The sequence below is a fragment of the Colobus angolensis genome, unplaced genomic scaffold (genome assembly GCF_000951035.1).
Source record: "Colobus angolensis palliatus isolate OR3802 unplaced genomic scaffold, Cang.pa_1.0 Scaffold200, whole genome shotgun sequence".
Classification (NCBI taxonomy): domain Eukaryota; kingdom Metazoa; phylum Chordata; class Mammalia; order Primates; family Cercopithecidae; genus Colobus; species Colobus angolensis.
In genome coordinates, this window is record NW_012115156.1 from 519716 (window position 1) to 538941 (window position 19226).

General features: G+C 38.2%; 1 protein-coding gene across 1 annotated transcript in view; it reads left to right on the forward strand.

Annotated features, from left to right (window-relative positions):
• ANXA3 (annexin A3) overlaps positions 1 to 19226 on the forward strand; it is a 61081-nt gene that overhangs the window by 40306 nt on the left and 1549 nt on the right. The window contains exons 7-12 of the mRNA XM_011941731.1: positions 788 to 867; positions 5037 to 5093; positions 5449 to 5542; positions 6969 to 7064; positions 11341 to 11399; positions 14107 to 14229. Coding sequence (XP_011797121.1) covers positions 788 to 867; positions 5037 to 5093; positions 5449 to 5542; positions 6969 to 7064; positions 11341 to 11399; positions 14107 to 14229 — 509 coding nt within the window. The remainder of the gene's footprint in view (positions 1 to 787; positions 868 to 5036; positions 5094 to 5448; positions 5543 to 6968; positions 7065 to 11340; positions 11400 to 14106; positions 14230 to 19226) is intronic.

Here is a 19226-nt window from a genome sequence, read left to right on the forward strand (position 1 = left end):
CATTGCAATTAGGGTTAGAGTCAATAAAACAGAAAAATTACAGTGGCTTACAAAAGGTAGAAGTTTATTTTTATCATATGTAGAAGTCTAGACATTGGCAATTCTAGGACTAGTATGACAGCTACTAAAAGCTTTTAGGAACTCAGGCTTCTTCTTGATTACTTTTATGCCATCACTAGGAAGTGGTCCTTATCTTCACAGTCCAAGATGGCTGCCCAAGATGCAGATATCAGTTCACATGTAGGGCAGTCAAATGGAGGAAGGACTAAGATGAACATGGCCCCATCCCTTTAAGGAGATTTCCCAGCAAAGTCATATTAGTCTGCCTTCATTTCATTGTGAAGAACTAAGTTATAGAACTGCACTAGCTAAGAGGAAAGCTGAGAATATAGTTTTTAAGCTGTGTGCATTGTATCTTGCTTAAGGTTAGGGTTCTCTTAGTATGGAAGATGGTCAGAATGGAAATTGAAAGGCAAACTAGTAGCTCATCCACCCCAGCTTTTCCACTTGCATCCCTTAGTGCCATTGTCAGATGAAATAAACCATGATTTGCTCCAGAATGACAACTCTTTCTATTCTTTTGCATTTACCACAACACAGTGCAGTAAGAGTTACAAGAAGAATGTACCATCTCACAACAGAAGAGCATGAGGAAATTAAATAAAAGGGCAAGATTTATCTTGTCACATACCCATTCTTTGCTAGTGTTGGCATTTAAACTTTTCTCTGTTTTATAATCGTATTTTTCAGTTTGTCAAGGCTTAATTTCATTCTGATTTGGTTTCAGTATACAAGAAGAGCCTTGGAGATGATATTAGTTCGGAAACATCTGGTGACTTCCGGAAAGCTCTGTTGACTTTGGCAGATGTAAGGTTTTATTTTTTATTCTTTAACTCCCCAGTAATCTGCATGCTCAATAATAATTTTTTAGGGAGTTTAAAAATAACCAAACTGAGATAATTAGTTCACAATTTTCCTTATGAAATGGTTTGTTCATTTTACATTTTCATTGCCACCAAACAATATAATGTTTAACCAAGATCATAAAAGCATGCATAATGATGTAACAACAAAGAAAACTTATTTGAGTCAGTAAGTGGAGGTGTTTTGGTCAGGTTTCACAATTTTGACATTAGAAGACATTCTGATACATCATCTGACATACAATATTTATTTCCATTGTAAGTGTCTCCATTTTAAAGAACAGGTTTATTTTCTTCTGGACTCCAAAGAATAAATATTTCTTTTATTAGCTTCTAAGTTAAATAGGAAGCATGATACAGAAGAATTGTCTTTAGAGATGGGAATTAAACTAACAAATGAGTGTCAGTCTCAGGATTAAATAAAAGAAAGTGATTGCTGCAACTTCAGCATTGCCACCTTGGAAAAGCTGCCAAACTATTAATCATTATGTGACCTAATGAGGCCACACCTTGCTTTCCCTTTGTAGAAGGCTTATGACTTTTATCATAAAGATGGTAAGGTCAAAGATGAGATATATTCATAGCTATGTGAAAGAGAGAAAGTGATTTAAACCATATCTCACCAATTTTCTTTCAGCTGATTTACATAGCACCTAAAGTGTGAGAAAATCCCAAAAATGGTCTCAGCCTCATGGTTGAAACAGCACCTGTCAAAGTGAGACATTATGCCATGAGGAAGTGATTTATCTAAATTATGGTTTCAATTACTTTAAATGTGAAAACCTTATGAAGGTTGAACCCACAACACCAAATTTATGAAGCATTGCTGCAAACATATGCTCTCAGAGGTATATATTCATAAGTGCACATCTGTTTGTGTATGGACATGAACACACCTACCCACAGGAGGCAGTATAGAGCAGGGCTCTAGCACAGGGTTCTAGAATCAAACGGGGCTGGAATCTCGTGCTGCCTACTAGCTTTGTATATTTGGACAAGTTCTTTAAGTCTTAAAGCATTCATTTTCATATCTGTAAAACTAAAATACTAATAATGCCAAGTACTCATAGGGTGTTATGAAGATTAACAGAAAGAGAGAGTATGTGAAGTACTTAGTGATCAACACAGGATGGTGGTGGTTTGTTAGTATTTTATTAAGACCAATGATAATCAGCATTTATATCATTGGAGCAGAGTGTACAGTGAAAGAGAACAAGAAGAAAGCAAACAGCAGCAGAGTATCAGCAACACAGAAAAGAAACCAGGCAAAAATCAGACAGTCACGCAAGGACCTAATGTTTGAAAATACGAACAAATTCATTTTAAACAATTGTAGCTAAATGTTTCATTCGCCTATAATTTGCCAAATAATTCAGGTAATCGCATGTTTTGGTTCTGTCTCCTGTCTTTCTATAATGTGCTTAAGTATTTGTACATGAACACACACACACCACACACACACATGCACACAAACATCACTTAAACCATAGAACCTTTAATATTACAGTTGGTTTGGGGATCTTTGAGAACTTTTTTTTTTTTCTTTTTTGAGACAGAGTCTCACTCTGTCATACAGACTGAAGTGCAGTGGCACGATCTCGGCTCACTGCAACCTCTGCCTCCCAGGTTCAAGCAAATCTCCTGCCTCAGCTTCCCTGGTAGGCTGGGATTACAGGTGCACGCCACCACACCCGGCTAATTTCTGTATTTTAGTAGAGAAAGGTTTTCACCATGTTGGCCAGGATGTCTCAAACTCCTGACCTCAATCAATCCACCCGCTTCAGCCTCCCAAAGGGCTGGGATTACAGGCATGAGCCACTGCGCCCGGCCTTTGAGGTTTGTTTGTTTGTTTGTTTTAAATAAACTTTACTTTTTAGAGCAGCTTCAGATTTATGGAAAAATTGAGCAGAAAGTACAGAGAGCTCCCATATGCCCCTCTTCTACTCTCTCCTTTCCATTATTATTAGTATTATTATTATTTTGAGATAGGATCTCGCTCTGTTGCCCAGGCTGGAGAACCATGGTGTGACCTCAGCTCACTATAGTCTTGACCTGCTGGGCCCAGGCAGTCCTCCCACTTCAGCCTCCTGAGCAGCTGGGACCACAGGTGCACACCACCACACTCGGCTAACTTTTTTGTTTTGTTTTGTTTTGTTTTTGTTTGTTTTTTGTTTTTTTTTTTTTAGAGAGAGAGAGAGAAAGTCTTACTCTTGCATTAGTATGTGTATTTGTTACAGTTGATGAATGAATATTGATACATTATTATTAACTGAAGTTTGTAGTTTACATTAGGGTTCACTCCTTCTGTCATATAGTTAGTTCTATGGATTTTAATAAATGTATAATGTCATATGTCTACCATTACAGTATGATAGAGTAGTTTCACTGTCCTGAAAATCCTCTATGCTCTGCCAGTTCATACCTTCCTCTCCACCAACTACTGATCTTACTGTCTCTATAGTTTTGCCCTCTCTAGAATGTCCTATAGTTGGAATCATACAGTATGTAGCCATTTCAGGCTGGCTTCTTTCACTTAGCTATATGCCTTTAAGGTTCCTCTATGTCTTTTCATGGCTTGATAGCTCATTTCTTTTTAGTACTGAGTAATATTCCATTGTATAGAATATTTATTTCACCTGCTGAAAGGCATCTTTGTTGCTTCCAAGTTTCGGCAATTGTAAATAAAACTTCTGTAAACATTCACGTGGAGTTTTTTGTGTGGACATGTTTTCAATTCCTTTGGTTAAGTACCGAGGGGTGCAATTGCTTGATCATATAGTAAGAGATATTTAGCTTTATAAAAAAACTGCAGAGCTGTCTTCCAAGGTGTCTGTACCATTTCGCTTTCATATCAGCAGTGAATGAGAGTTCCTGTTGCTCCACATTCTCACCAGTATTTGGTGTTGTCAGTGTTTTGAATTTGAGCCCTTCTAATAGGTTGTGTAGTGGCATCTTATTGTTTTGATTTGTAATTCTCTAATGACATTCAATGTCGAGAGTCTTTTCATGTGCCACCTCTGTGTCTTCATTGGTGAGATGCCTACTGAGATCTTTCAACCATTTTTAAATTGGGTTGTTATTTTCATATTGAGTTTTAAGAGTTCTTTATGTCTTTTGGATACAAGTTCTTTATCAGGTACATGTTAAAAATATGGTCTCCCAGTTTGTACCTTGTCTTTTCTTCCACATAAGACCTCTGTGTTGGGTTGGGCACAGTGACCCACACTTGTATTCCCAGTGATTTGGGAGGCTGAGGTCGGGGGACAGCTTGAGGCCAGGAGTTTGAGACCAACCTGGGCAACATAGTGAGATTCCTATCTCTAAAAAAAATTTTAAAATTAGCTGTGTGTGGTGGTGTGCACCTGTAGTCATATTGGCTACTCAGTAGGCTGAAGCGGGAAGAGAGCTTGAGCCTTGGAGTTCAAGGTTACAGTGAGCTACATTTGCAGCACTACACCGTAGCCTGGCTGACAGAAAGCAAGGTCCTGTCTCTAAATATATATATATATATATGTGAATATACGTATATATGAATATATATGAATGTATGTATAAGTGAATATATGCATATATGAATATATATGAATGTATGTATATATGAATATATGTATATATGAATATATATGAATGTATGTATATGTGAATATATGTATATATGAATATATATGAATGTATGTATATATGAATATATGTATATATGAATATATATGAATGTATGTATATATGAATATATGTATATATGATATATATGAATGTATGTATATGTGAATATATGTATATATGAATATATATGAATGTATGTATATATGAATATATGTGTATATGAATGTATGTATATATGAATATATGTATGAATGTATGTATAAGATTCATATATATATATGTATGAATTTTCAGAGGAGGGAACTGAGGCCCATAAAATTGTGTGATTTGCTAAAAATTTCATGACTAGTCAATGGCAGAAACAGAACTGGAGCCCAGAGTACCTGATTTTTCTGTGCAACCTGTCCTGCCTTGAAGAAAAACCACTAAGATCCCTTGCTGGTTGAGTTACCGTGTGTTAGAATCTTCTGTCTTTAAAGGATGGCCCTTGTTTTCGTCATCCCTGTTTAGGGCAGAAGAGATGAAAGTCTGAAAGTGGATGAGCATCTGGCCAAAAAAGATGCCCAGGTCAGTAACAAAGCGGGAAAATATTTCCTTTCCCTATTCTCCTATGTGGCTACCTTTGCATTTATGTGAAACAAGGAGAAAAATAGACCAACGGGGGGACTTTTTTTTTTTTTCCTATTTGAAAGAGAAGCCTGAGGCTTGAGGATACCAACCCTAACTTTTTGCCTGCCCCAGGGGTAGTTATCATTCTCCTTAGCTCCTGCCAGCCCAATTATTGATTTCTAGTCTGCTGAAAGTGAGAGACTTTGATAATAGATGATTGCACTGACCTCGAAAATACAGCTCCCGTTCTTCTCATGTCACCTCTCAAAAAAAGAAAATAATTGTGTCTCCAATAACATTCTCTTGTGAATAGATTCTCTATAAAGCTGGTGAGAACAGATGGGGCACGGATGAAGACAAATTCACTGAGATCCTGTGTTTAAGGAGCTTTCCTCAACTAAAACTAAGTATGAACTCACATTACAATCCTTCGTGTTGTGTGTTGTTTTTACAAATGTTTTTGCATTTAGTATACAAAGATCTAGAAAAACGAAGTTTAAAATTGCAGTCTGTTCCAGTTTATTTATTCACACTTCAGGAAACAAAATGGGGAAGCTGTATTGTAACTCAAGGAAGTACTGACACTACACTTTTGTTTTTCCGTAGAGGCTGAGTAGATTACCTAGTGAGTACCAGGTAATAGATGGGGGAGGGAGGTGGCCGGAAGAAGAAAAGAGGCCACCTCTAGGGTGAGAGTAGAAAGGCTTGTTCCTGTGGGATGCAGAAGCCCAACTGCTTCCACTCCACCTAATAGTTCTCTCTAGTTAGCCACTTCCAGAAAAGCCAGACACTGCAAGTGAGTCTCTGTTGACACATCAATACTGATTAACCTTCAGCTATTTCTGATATGAAGGTAAATGGTAGAATGGATCGGCTCTTATCATCAGACCAGCTATTATATGGAATTGTGGGCACCCACACTCTCACTCATGGCACCTCCTAGAGCTGTTCTGGAAGCAACAGCACCTAGAAAACTAAACCTCCATTTACTGTGAACATCTTCTGACTGTGGCTTCCAGGTGCTAGTTTACAGAACAACCACACAGCAAGGCCAAGCTTATGCTGAGTTGATGGAACGATGAGTAAACATAAGGATATTACTGTGACTTTGAAATTCTGAAATTGTTCTTACTTAACTGTTGCATTAAAATCACATTTGTTTTATCAAATAATGACAACAGTAAGTGATAGTTGCTTTATTCATGTCTTTGTTTGAAAAACAAAAACCAGATAACCCTAGGTCTCTCTCCAAAATTTCTTTTTTAAAAAATTTATTGGGGAAAAATGTACTTGGCTAAAAAATATGCCTGTATACTTGGTGACATATGTACAGGGGCAAATACTGATCAAGAAATTCAGATGCCTTCTGGGAGGTGTGAAGTAGGCCATGCCGCCTTAGGAAATGATTTATTCAGTGCAAAGAAGTCTTCAGAGTTGAGATTTCTTCACCAGAGAAAACATATTTGACTAGTGATTATAGTATCATTTTCCAGGTGCTGCTATAAATAAAATTTAAAATAGCCCACCTTACTAGATAAAGTATTTATTATTTAACTATTTAGGCTATTTGAAATGCTTACTGCTTGAGAGAAGGGGAAAGAGAAAGAGAGATCACTGAAGAAAATTATCTAGGGATGTTTGGGGTTTATTGTAGATGATTTCCTTAAAAAGGAACAAAGAAAAACAAAAACTTTTGTACCCAAATTTGCATGGTTTAAAGAGGGAGTTTTTTAGCTTGCTACTTGATCTTGTGCATATCAAATAAAAAACTAGAATATATTCAAATGTGCTCAACTGGGTTGCTTTAAATAATTTTATGGTGCTTCCTTTCAGCATTTGATGAATACAGAAATATCAGCCAAAAGGACATTGTGGACAGCATAAAAGGAGAATTATCTGGGCATTTTGAAGACTTACTGTTGGCCATAGGTAAGCCTTCGAGTGCTAGTAAACTAAGTTACTTTGCACTTGTTTTAACTCAGTGACAAGGCCTGCTCCTTTTGGGCAAGAATCCTGACTGATCCATCTTTTTATGCTCCCTACAGCCCCCATCATGGTCCAGGATACACACAGTCCACTCAACAAATATTGTTAAATGAATGCGTGAAGAAGTTATTTTTTTAAGTCTTTTTTCTTTTTCTTTTTTGAAACAGGATCTCACTCTGTCACCCAGGCTGGAGTGCAGTGGTGTGATCTCAGCTCACTGCAGCCTCAACCTCCCAGGCTCAAGCAGTCCTCCCACCTCAGCCTCCCAAGTAGCTGAGACTACAGGCATGCACCACCTGGCCCAGCTATTTTTGCATTTTTTGTAGAGATGGGGGCTCATCATGTTGCCCAGGCTGGTCGTGAACTCCTAAGCTCAAGCAATCCACCCACCTCAGCCTCCCAAAGTGCTGGGATTACAGGTGTGAGCTACCACATCCAGCCATCTTTTTAAATCTTACTTTGCTTTTTAAGTTTGTATTTGTCTTATGACCATATTTAGCTTGTAGACTTCTTGAGAGCTGAAATATTTTATTTCTACTGTCATTTTTATTGAGCTTTGTTGAAAACTGAGACATAGGCAAGGCACCATGGCATGCACCTGTGGTCTTACCTACTTGGGAGGCTGAGGTAGAAGGATTATTGGAGCCCAGGAGTTCAAGGCCAGCTTGGGCAACATAGCAAGACCTTGTCTCTTTATAAAAAACCACACACACTTACACACACACACACATACGCAACTAAGACCTAAGCCAGTTTGGTAATCTACCATATTTGGTTATTTATGAAAGATATCAGTGGCTTCTTTTCTTTCTTTCCTTTTTTTTTTTTGAGATGGAGTCTCTGGCACCCAGGCTACAGTGCAGTGGCACAATCTCAGCTCACTGTTGACTCTGAATTACTAAAAGATAGGCTGAGGAGGCTAAGAAAGGGAAAACTTTCTTCTTCAATTAAAAAAGTAGAATTGAGATCAGTCTTCATAATTAGTTCTCAGACTGTTCCAGTGGTAATGATACAACTGATTAATTTTTTTTTTCCATTTTATATTGTTAATCCTTTTTTCTTTATTGGTGTGTGACGAAGTCTCGCTCTGTCGCCCAAGCTGGAGTGCCGTGGCGCAATCTCAGGTCACTGCAATCTCCACCTTCCGAGTTCAAGCGGTTCTTGTGCCTCTAGCCTCCCAAGTAGCTGGGATTACAGGCACATGCCACCACACCTGGCTAATGTTTGTATTTTTAGTAGAGACAGGGTTTCACCTTGTTGACCAGGCTGGTCTCAAACTCCTGACCTCAAGTGATCCACCACCTCAGCCTCCCAAAGTGCTGGGATTACAGGCTTGAGCCACCACCCCGGCCTATATTGTTAATCTTTATATTAATTCTGCCTGCTGTTTTTCGTTTGGTATTCTTGCTAAGCCGTAATGTTTGAAAAACTTTATTGAGATGTACAAACTCTCATTCATTGAGCTAAGGAGCATGGTTGGAAATATATCATTGAATTATGTATTACATTTGGACTATAATACACATTATTTTATCATGTTAAAAACGACCTTATAATTCAACTGAAGTTCAAAATATGTCACACTTTCATTTTCTGTTTCAGTCTACCATTGGAATAAACCAGTCTTTAAAATTTTTTATTGAGATATAACTTACATACCATAAAATTCATCCATTCAAAGTGTGCAATTCAATGCTTTTTAATATAGTCACAAGGTTTTGCAACCATCAGCACAATCTAAGTTTAGGACATTTTAATCAGCCCCATAAGAAACCCTGTAACTATTGATAGTCACTCTCCAATCCTCCCCACCCCCTGGCTCCTGTAATCATTAATCTACTTTCTGTCTCTATAGATTTGCCTACTCTGCATATTTCATACACAAGGAATCCAATACAATGGTCAACACATAGTTTTTGACATGAAAAACCATCTGAGCTGTGTCATCTTAGAATCGTGTAATAGGGGCATACTAGCTGCCAAATAAAAACAAATCCAGCCTTAAGTAAGGAGAGGCTTTATTCAGAAAAACTATTTCAATAGAGAGAACACGTTGATTTCAGAAACATGCAAGACTGGGCTGGGTGGGGTGGCTCATGCACATAATCCCATCACTTTGAGAGGCTGAGGCAGGAGGATCACTTAAGACCAGGAGTTCAAGACCAGCCTGGGCAACATAGAGCAACATTCTGAGACTGTTCCAGTGGCAATGATAGAACTGGTTAATTTTTTTTTCCATTTTATATTGTTAATCTTTATTTTAAAGATTCTACAAAAAAATAAAAAATTAGCTGGGTGGGTTGGTGTACACCTGTAGTCCCAGCTACTCAAGGAGCTGAGGTGGGAGGAGTGCTTAAGCCCAGGTGGTCAAGGCTCCAGTGAGCCATGTTGGTGCCACTACACCAGAGCCTGAGTGACAAGAGGAATCCAATACAATGGTCAACACATAGTTTTTGACATGAGAAACCATCTGAGCTGTGTCATCTTAGAATCATGTAATAAGAGCATACTAGCTGCCAAATAAAAACAAATCCAGGCTTAAGTAAGGAGAGACTTTATTCAGAAAAACTATTTCAATAGAGAAAACATGTTGATTTCAGAAACATACAAGACTCGGCTGGGTGTCTCTAAAAGACAGGGGGAAAAAATGTGCAAAAGTTTCAAAATCCAATAGAAAAGTCTTAGCAGCAACTTTTAATGTTGGGCAAGCACGAGGGTGTGATCATTGGGGATTGACAGGAAACACGTCTGGCGGTGGACAGCTGGACTCTCAAGATAAGCTGCAACAGAGGCATGTTCTGCATTTTAGGGCTTGCTCAGGACTGGGGGCAAGCCAGAGTTCAGGAACCTGTGGGAGGAGAGAGGCCTGATGAAAGTGTGGTCAAGACAATGAAGAGGGTAGGGAATGGGCAATTATGAATACTTGGTCATGGTAATTAACTCTAACGGACTCCCAAGCTTCCGTGCCTGTGGTGCTGGGTGGTAAAGCCTCCTTCCCACTAAAACATACTGCCACCTTCCAAAACTTTCAGATACAAAGAACAAATCTAGTAGGTAAGAACATAAAGAAGCAGAAGGCAAGCTAAAGGGAAGAAAGGATCATGAAGGGATTGTACAAATCTAGTTGGCAGGGAGGTGACTGAAAAGCTTAATAGAATGAAAGTGGGCATCATTATTTTGTATCAGGCTATTATGGCTTACTTTAATGTGAGTTTAATAGTTTAAATGGCTAGTTTCTTGTCAGACAACTTCATGTAACAGTTTTATTCTAAATGCCATGTTTGGGTTTCTAATACATTTCTCCTTCTGTTTCCCTTAAATCACTTACAAAAGCCAAAAGTCTTTTAGCTTTCCTTAAGAGAGTCTATAAGCCACGATGTGAAAGTCAGTTATTCTTGTTCTGAGCTCCAAAATTCATTATAAAATCCATTCACTTTTGGTTGGATTCCTACCTAGAGATCAGATTTAAGATTATGAAAATAATTGTGTTGCTATAAATAGGTTTTGTTCCCTACAGACTTTTCTATTCCTAGTTTCGTTTTATTTAAAAGATAATTTAGTCTTGCATTTCTGTCAGTTTCCTTTTTCTTGTTTTATTTCTGCTTTTCTTGTTATTTCAAAACAAAGAATTGGAAGATTGTATTTTTTTTTTTTTTTAGGCAACTGAATTTAGATGACAGGTACTTGTTCTAATGGAGTCACTCTAACCAGCCTATAAATTCTAATCCAGTCATTTAAAAGAAAATTCTTTCCATGGGAATAATTGCTTTTAAATGGAACTCCAGTGCCCCTTCGTGCCTAATGAGTTATTTGGAGCAACATCGCTGCAGTTGTCAGGCCCGGGTTGTTCATCAGTAGCCTGAGATGTTAGTAGCTGAGCAGTGTCGCACCCTAGGGAGTTATCAGTGAAAGCGTAGGTGTTCGATGTGTCTGGGATCCAGAGATGAGTCAGTCGCTGTGGGAGTTTCTTTGGCAGGTAATTTTATTTCCCCATGGCTGGAGATAATTACTGTGCTAAAGTTCTGTGCAAATATGACGTTAAAAGGCTTTGTAAATCAGGGTAAGCAGCCTTTCTTTCATTCCAAGTAAAAGCCAGTTGTGGGGAGGGGGTAGAGTGGTATGACAGTCCAAAGAATCTTTTTAAAAAACTTATTACTTACTATAGATTAACCCAATTTCTATTCCGTGGAGCTGAACATTACTTTGCTTTTTATGACAGTTCATTGTGTGAGGAACACGCCGGCCTTTTTAGCAGAAAGACTGCATCGAGCTTTGAAGGTTGGTCTGGAAAGTTCGTGTGCATTCTTAGTGTCCCTTAATTCCCTTGGGGAAGTATGCAAATAGTAGAACAAATATTTAAAAATTAGTTATTTTAATGTAATTTAAACATTTTAAGATAAATTATATTACAGCAAATCAAGGTATAATACAATACACTCTTTACACAGACACCTGATTTTCTCTTCAAAATAAACAGACCTGGATTTATGAAATAATTTTTTTTCTAAGTAGGTATAGCTTGATTTGTATTTAGCTAAAACAGTCTCATTTTCTCTAATATGACAAGTTTCAGTAAATGCTAATATTCTACTTGTATGAAAGATGAAAATTTATGTATAATTTTAGATTTTAAAAGTTCATCCTCTATTTTAAATAGAAAATAAGAAGACAGGCCGGGCACAATGGCTCACGCCTGTAATCTCAGCACTTTAGGAGGCCCAGGCGGGTGGATCACAAGGTCAGGAGTTCAAGACCAGCCCAGTCAACATGGTGAAACCCCGTCTCTACTAAAATACAAAAATTAGCTGGGTGTGGTGGCAGATGCCTGTAATCCCAGCTACTCGGGAGGCTGTGGCAGAGAATTGCTTGAACCCAGGAGGCAAAGGTTGCAGTGAGCTGAGATTGTGACACTGCACTCCAGCCTGGGTGACAGAGTGAGACTCTGTCTCAAAAAAAAAAAAAGAAACAAAAATGAGAAGGTAAAAATATGACTTAATGTTGATAGAATGTCATATTTCTTTTCCACTTAGATTAGTTTTCTGCAGTAGCTAATTTGTCTACTAATTTGTCTCATAGGTTAATAGTATTATAATCCATATAGAGATAGGTACAGAAAAGTATTGACCACATTATTTTCGCTACTTCACAGTAAGTGCAGGCAGTAAAACTTGTTTTAGAATGCCAAACCTCAAACTTGAGACCCAGTAGATCCCGTGGCCTCTCAAGCTGCCTTACTTAAAATAAACCCAGCTGAGTTGGCGGCCTTTAATGATGCCGTAACCCTGTGTTTGCTTGTCTGTCTTTACTGCCAGATGATGAGCTCCATGAGTACAGGCTCTTGTTTATCCTCAGACCCTAGGCCAGGGCCTTGTGCACAGAAGATGCTTACCTCGATCTCTTTACTGGCCATTTTCTGCAGTCCCTCATGTACTTTCAAAGTTATATCCCAAGTGAACACATCCTTTCCCTCAAGTTGCCCAGCCCCAGATCTGCTCCCCTTCCCCTGTTCAGTCATCCCAGAGAATGGCCCCAACAGGAATTTGCCCAACTCTCCGAAGTCGTAGCATTACTCTCCAGCCTTGTTGACTATGCCTCAGCCACCCCAGGCTTCTTTCTATTCCTCAACTGTGGCAAGTCTATTCTCACATCATAGTCTTTGCATCCATTCCTTCTCTGGAATGTTCCTCCTCTAGATCTTTCTCTAGCTGACTCCTTCTCATCTTTCAGGTCTCAGCTCTCCTCCTGAGAGAGGTCTCCCCTAACTATACCAGGCCAGTTGCTTCCCTTTCAATCACTCTCCATGCCATTTCCAGCTTTGTTTTCTTCATATTTCTGATCACTATTTACTTAAGCAATAGTTAATTTGCTTTACTGTCTGTCTCCATCTACTAGAACATAAGGTCCATGCAGACAGAGATATAATCTGTTCTGTTCACCACCATATGCACAGCACATGGAATAATGCCTGGCTATAGTCGATGCTCATAAGCATTTGCTGGACATAGATGAATGGAATATCATTTAGTATGTTGGCCATCATTAGGTCAAAATCCACCTAACTGCTCAGCTAGAAATTTTACACTATCTCTCTTTTTCATTACCCTGTAGTGATACCTCATTATGTTTTGTCAATCCATTTACATAAGAAACTCTCAAATCTTCCCATTTTCTCCATCCCTACTGCCTTTATTCTAGGGATGGCCATCGTCATCTCTTTCCTTAATTACTCAGTCTCCTCAAGATGAGTCTGAAAGCCTCAGTCTTACTCCCTTATCTTCATTCTACTCCTACCTTGCAATCTGTTTCTCATACTGCAGTCAAAGTGATTTTCTGAAACCACGAATTTGATCTGATCTCAACATTCTCATGTTTAAAATATTACAGTAGCTCTCCACACTTAGGATAAAGTCAGAATTTCATTTCATGGTTAACAAGGTCTGGCCTTTCCAGACACTTTTCTTGTTATCCCTATTTGTTACTTATGTATCCTTGAACATGGCATTCTTTCTTGCCCTAAACCTTCACACCTGCTATTTCCTCTACAGGACCTTTCTATCCTCCCTGCATGAACCTACTCCTTCCCCTTGTTGACTGTTTAGTCCTTGCTTAAATGTCACTTTCTCAGACTTTTCCTAATCCCTAATCTTTCTTAGGCCCCCCTGAAGTATGCTTCCATGGTACCCAATATTTTCAACATGTCAGACTGTTGTGCAATGGCTTACTTTCTTGCCTGTGTTCTTTACAAAACTGGAAACTTAACATGGATATCTAATCTCTGTTTTGTAGCATTTACAATGATGCTGGCACAGAGTAGGTGCTCAACAAATATTTCTTGAATAATGAATGATGAGCTTGATAATAAATGAAAAGGAATCACTGTAGTTGAATATTTTGCACACCATTATCTGATTCTTATGAATATAAATCTCTGTGTTGCTTTGTGACCAATGACATTTGTATTGTGAACACCTGCATTTCTTAACAGGGTGCTGGAACTGATGAGTTTACTCTGAACCGAATAATGGTGTCCAGATCAGAAATTGACCTTTTGGACATTCGAATAGAGTTCAAGAAGCATTATGGCTATTCCCTGTATTCAGCAATTAAAGTAAGTCTACTTTTAAAAATAGCAAAACGTATTTTGCCCTTCTCTACCCATCTCCTTACTCTGATATTCCTTAAAATATAAAGATATATGACTTGGATTTCTCACTCCTTGTCAATGCATACATGTGTTGTCTTACCTTTTTAAGCTGAGCTTAAAACAGTAGCAGCAGTGTCCCTCATTTTCAGCTCTAAAATCCCAGGAATATAATAGACACTCAATATTTTTTTAGGTGTACTAGCCACTAATTTTTCTTCTTCTGTGAATTCATATGCAAATTGTTTTTATATTGTACTGTTTGTATTTATTTCAGTCTTTATGACAATGTAAGAACAGAAAAATATGTATTTTAAATTTCCTCTCTGTTTTACATGAGACAGCATGGTTCTGCAGCTTAGAGTGCTTCTCATTTCAGTGTATAGGAAACTTTCTCATTTTATTTAACAGCTGTATATCATTCCATTGTTTGTGTATTTGTACCCACCACAGCAAACAGGCTTCCAGTTTATTGCTATTACAAACAATGTTATATAATGCATACACAACTTCATCAGGTACGAATGTATCTTTATGAATTCTCAGAAGCAGGATTGCTTAGACAGATGTAAATTTATTTAAAATTTTGACAAATACTACCAATTGAATTCCATTTTGCAATTCTATGAGGAATGTATGAGTCCTTCTTTCTCCGTAGCCTTGGCACAGAGGGTATTTTCAAACTTTTGGGTTTTTAAAACATTTTTTAGAGATGGGGTCTTGCTCTGTTGCCCAGGCTGAAGTGCAGTGGCTGTTCACAGGTGTGATCATAATACATTGTAGCCTAGAACTCCTAGGCTCAAGCAATCCTCCTGCCTTAGCCTCCAAGTAGCTGGGGCTATAGGGTAAACTTTTGGGTTTTCATAGTCTGATAGGTGAGGAATTGTATCTCAGTGTAGTTGTAATATACATTTTTCTTAGTGTAAGTGAGACTGAGTATATTTTCATGTTTTAAATAACATTTGTATTTCTCTTTCTGTCATCTGTCTTTTTACATTCTTTGTCCACATTCTTTTGGGGTTTTGTTCTTTTTGGTCAGTTTCTAAGACCTTTTACACATAAGGTAGATTAGCCTTTTGTCTGGTCATATTTCCCAGTCCGTTTTTTGTCCTTTGACTTGGCCGAATGTATTTTTTTCCAAGCAGAGGGTGCACATCTTGTTTAATTAAATTTATCAATCTTTTACAGTTTTTTTATTTTTAAAAAAATCTAGTCCCTTCTGTTTCTTTCATTCTGGATGAGCATCTTCCTAAAATGGGCTCCTTCCTTTCTGTTTTAAAGCATGAAACCCATTTTCATTGTTTTCAGATCTCAGTTGATATATTATACATAGAAACTTCAAATAAGTTACAAATTATTTGAATTAATAAGGCAGTAAGGCTGACAAATTGTACAAGAGGCTTCTGTACCTTAAGCTTATGGTTCAAAAGTCATAGTCCCAACAGGAAGATGGCAACTAGTTAGTGGTGAACTAAGGGGCTAGCCCCGCACCTGCTCAGCAGCCTTCCATTGATTTACTTTTCTACCTCCGTGCTCCAGACCACCTATGAGAGTCTCTAGTAAATGAGTGATAGAGAGTTAGTCTAAGCTGGTTCCCTGGAACAAAGTGTAAGCTGAGGTTGGTGAGTGGAGCAATCCACAGTCCTCGCCTCTAAGGCCACACTGACCGGGGGAAAAGATAGGGTTAGGGCTGCCTTCACAGAGGACTTGCAGACTATGCAGACCTCTCCATCTCTTTGCTACTCCATCTTCCCTTGAATGTCTCAAGGAAATCAGCACTAGAGAGTGTTGGACCCAGGTGCACTCTCCAAGGTATAAGCTGAGAGTTGGGGCCTAGAAGGCGATCCAGGATGAAGAGGGAAGCAGCAGCCAAGCAGAGAGTGTTTGCTCTGAGCACTGAGGGTCCAAAACTGGGAATGGAGTCCATGCTGATTAGATACCCTAATCTGTGGATCATTATGCACCGTGGACATCCTGGGTAGCTCCCCAGCAGCACCTTTTCTCAAGCCCCTACAAGGCTGGAGTCCTACCTCTGTGAGGGAGCTTACACCCAGCGATGGCCCCTGGGGGACACCTGGCTTAGACCACATTCCAGTGTCACTGCCAGCAGCTGGAGTCTTTGGTCCAACCTTTACTATGGCCCTACCCACAATAGCCACCCTTGACCAGGCACAAATATTAGCCTGGGTCTTTCTGCAGCTATCTTGGGAAGGTTCCTACCTCTGACTTTACAAATGGCTTACGAATGAATGAATGAATGAATGAACATCAATCAGTTAACTAGATCCATTCACTAAAATCTCTCCCTCTCTTTTTAATCAGAGTTTTTGTTTTTGCACTAAACTTTCACAGAAAGAGATGCTGAGATGCATGAATAAGTTGAAATCAGGAACTTACTCAAAAAGGCAGTTCTCAGACTGTGCCTGGGGCTTAGCACAAATTGCATCAACTGCTCACACTCAATTGTATTTGAATCAGTCCTGACACATCACAATAGTTTCAATCATCAGAGAAAGATTCAATAACATTAACCATATTGTAGCTACTAAGGCAGAAAAATAGACTCACACATTTTCTAAAGATTGTCAGTAACAAGGTTGAGACATAAAGAGGGCTTTCAGTTCACCCTCATCAAACCAGAAAATTAAATTAACCAGTGGCTCTCTATTCCCCAATGGTCTGGGTAATTGAGGCTTATTGTATTAGAAAACATTTAAGCTATTTGTAGTTGATAGAAAAGAAAAATCCATCACCGAAAACTTCAGTTTGCAATTTGAAATAATATAAGATTTCTTTATTTCTACCACCTAACATATATCATTAAGTAATCTCATTGTAGTTTTACTATTGATGAACAGGATCTTTTTAGATGGCTGCTTTTGAAATTCACGGGGTAGAGTTCCATTTTTGCATATTATCTCAGCCTATAGTCCTGCCTGTCTTCTTCCTTCTACCCATTGTTTAGACATTTCTCTGTCCATTGACACCTTTCTCAGGGGGTGACTGGTGGAAAGGAGAAGACAAGGAAGAACAGAGGTGAAAACTAGTGTGTACCTCTTATTACTTATTAAGAAGATATTATGAAAAATTTAGATGAAATCATGTTTTTTGGTAGTTTTCCTTGGTGGACAGATTCTGTATTTACTTAATAAATAGCACAATTCCAGGTTTTTTATTGGAAAATATAGTAGCCACTCACAATCAACTCATAATCTATGTGGAGACCTGAGGTAGGTATAAAGAAACAATTAGAAGATAATAATTGAAACAACGTACAATTAGATACTAGATTGTTGAGTATAGAGCTAGTAGTATCGGAATTGAGAAGAAAAGACGTTTGGGGTTAGAGAAATGGGTCTCGAGCCTGCCTTTCAAGTCAACAAGCATGTGTTGAGTGTCTCCTATGGGCCAGGTACTCTGCTGGAGCATTTACCTTTAAGACCCCAGGTCAATAGGGTCTTAAAGGTAAATGCTCTAGAAACAGGTATGGGAAGAGGCAAGAGGGAAAGAAGTAATAAGGCACTTGTTTGATTAGAGGGTCTACCTTGGGGAATATTGAGAAATAAAATCCAAGTTGCAAGATGAGTTCAGTTGAAAGAGAGTTTTGAGATCAGTGAATTCATTCATTCAATTAAAAATATTTATCAAATGTATATTATGTGCTAGGCTCAGGATTATAATTATAAGCAAAGGGATGGGGTGCAGGAAGACATTTTCTGCCCTTATGGAATTACAACTGTGTTTAATATAAAGGAAAGCGACATTGTGCTAAAAGATCCTATAATAGGAGGACTTGACTTACAGGAAAGGCTTCTATAAGAAAGGCATGATTCAGATCTGGAAAATAAGTAGATATTAATAAGGCAAAAGTTATGGAGGTAAGGGAGCCAATAGAACATTCTAATAAAAGAAATGACAAATAGAAAGGCCTCATGGTGGAGGAAGCACAGTGAAAAATGAGGATATAGGGGCCAGATCATGCACGATCTTTTTGGCAATGTTTAAGGAATTTTGGCTTTAGCTTAAGAGTAAGGGGTAGCCATTGAAGAGTTCTGGGCATGAGCTCTTGAAGAGTTAGTATCAGGATCATGAAAAGATCCCTGTGAGATCTTCTTATTCTGGAGAATAAGAAGGGATCAAAGGATATTTAGGAGCTAAAACTTAAGGGACTTGGTATAATACCTTGGTGTGAGGAAAGGAAGGTAGCAAGGATGACACTCAAGTTCCTAACTTGGAAAACAGATAGTGGGGCCATTCCTTGCAAGAGGATCAGGTTTTAGGGTTTTTTTTACTTTTCTTTTTGGGGAGTTGGGGGAAGTTTATGAGTTTGGCTTTACATGTGTTGAGTTTGAGATGTCTTTAAGCCATGTAAGACATGTGGAGAGGTCAAGTATGTCATTAGTGGTATGAAATATACTTTGAGCTACTTGGATGTGTTTCCTTGACTAACTGGTAGAAGGCCTAATTGTTTAAAATTCTGATCAGAGATGTCTAGAAGGAGCTCTTTTAATACAAAGCTGGAGCATTGTTGACTTGTCAGATCTGCTATTGCAGAGCAAGACAGGAAAACCAATAACATAAGAACTAAAATCTATATAAAAACGAAGAATATTGAGTCATATGTTTTGTGAAACAGACAAATGAACGAAAAATAAAGAAAACAGAACAATATATATAAATGCCTATTCTGTCTTACTATGAAAGTAATGCTTAACTTCTTCACTAAATGAGCCTTCTCTGAGACTTCCTTTATATTACCACTTACTGTAATATTTACCCCAGTGACAGCCATTTCAAATATGAAACTTAAGTGATAAAAAAGTGCTCACTGATTGGGTTGCCTCAAATAAAATAAAAATAATGTGAGCATCCTACACAATCCAGGTTGAAAGCCAAGTTTTACCTCCTATGAAGTCTTTTGCTCTACAAACTTGATATCTTTGCCCTTTTTTTTTTTTTTTTTT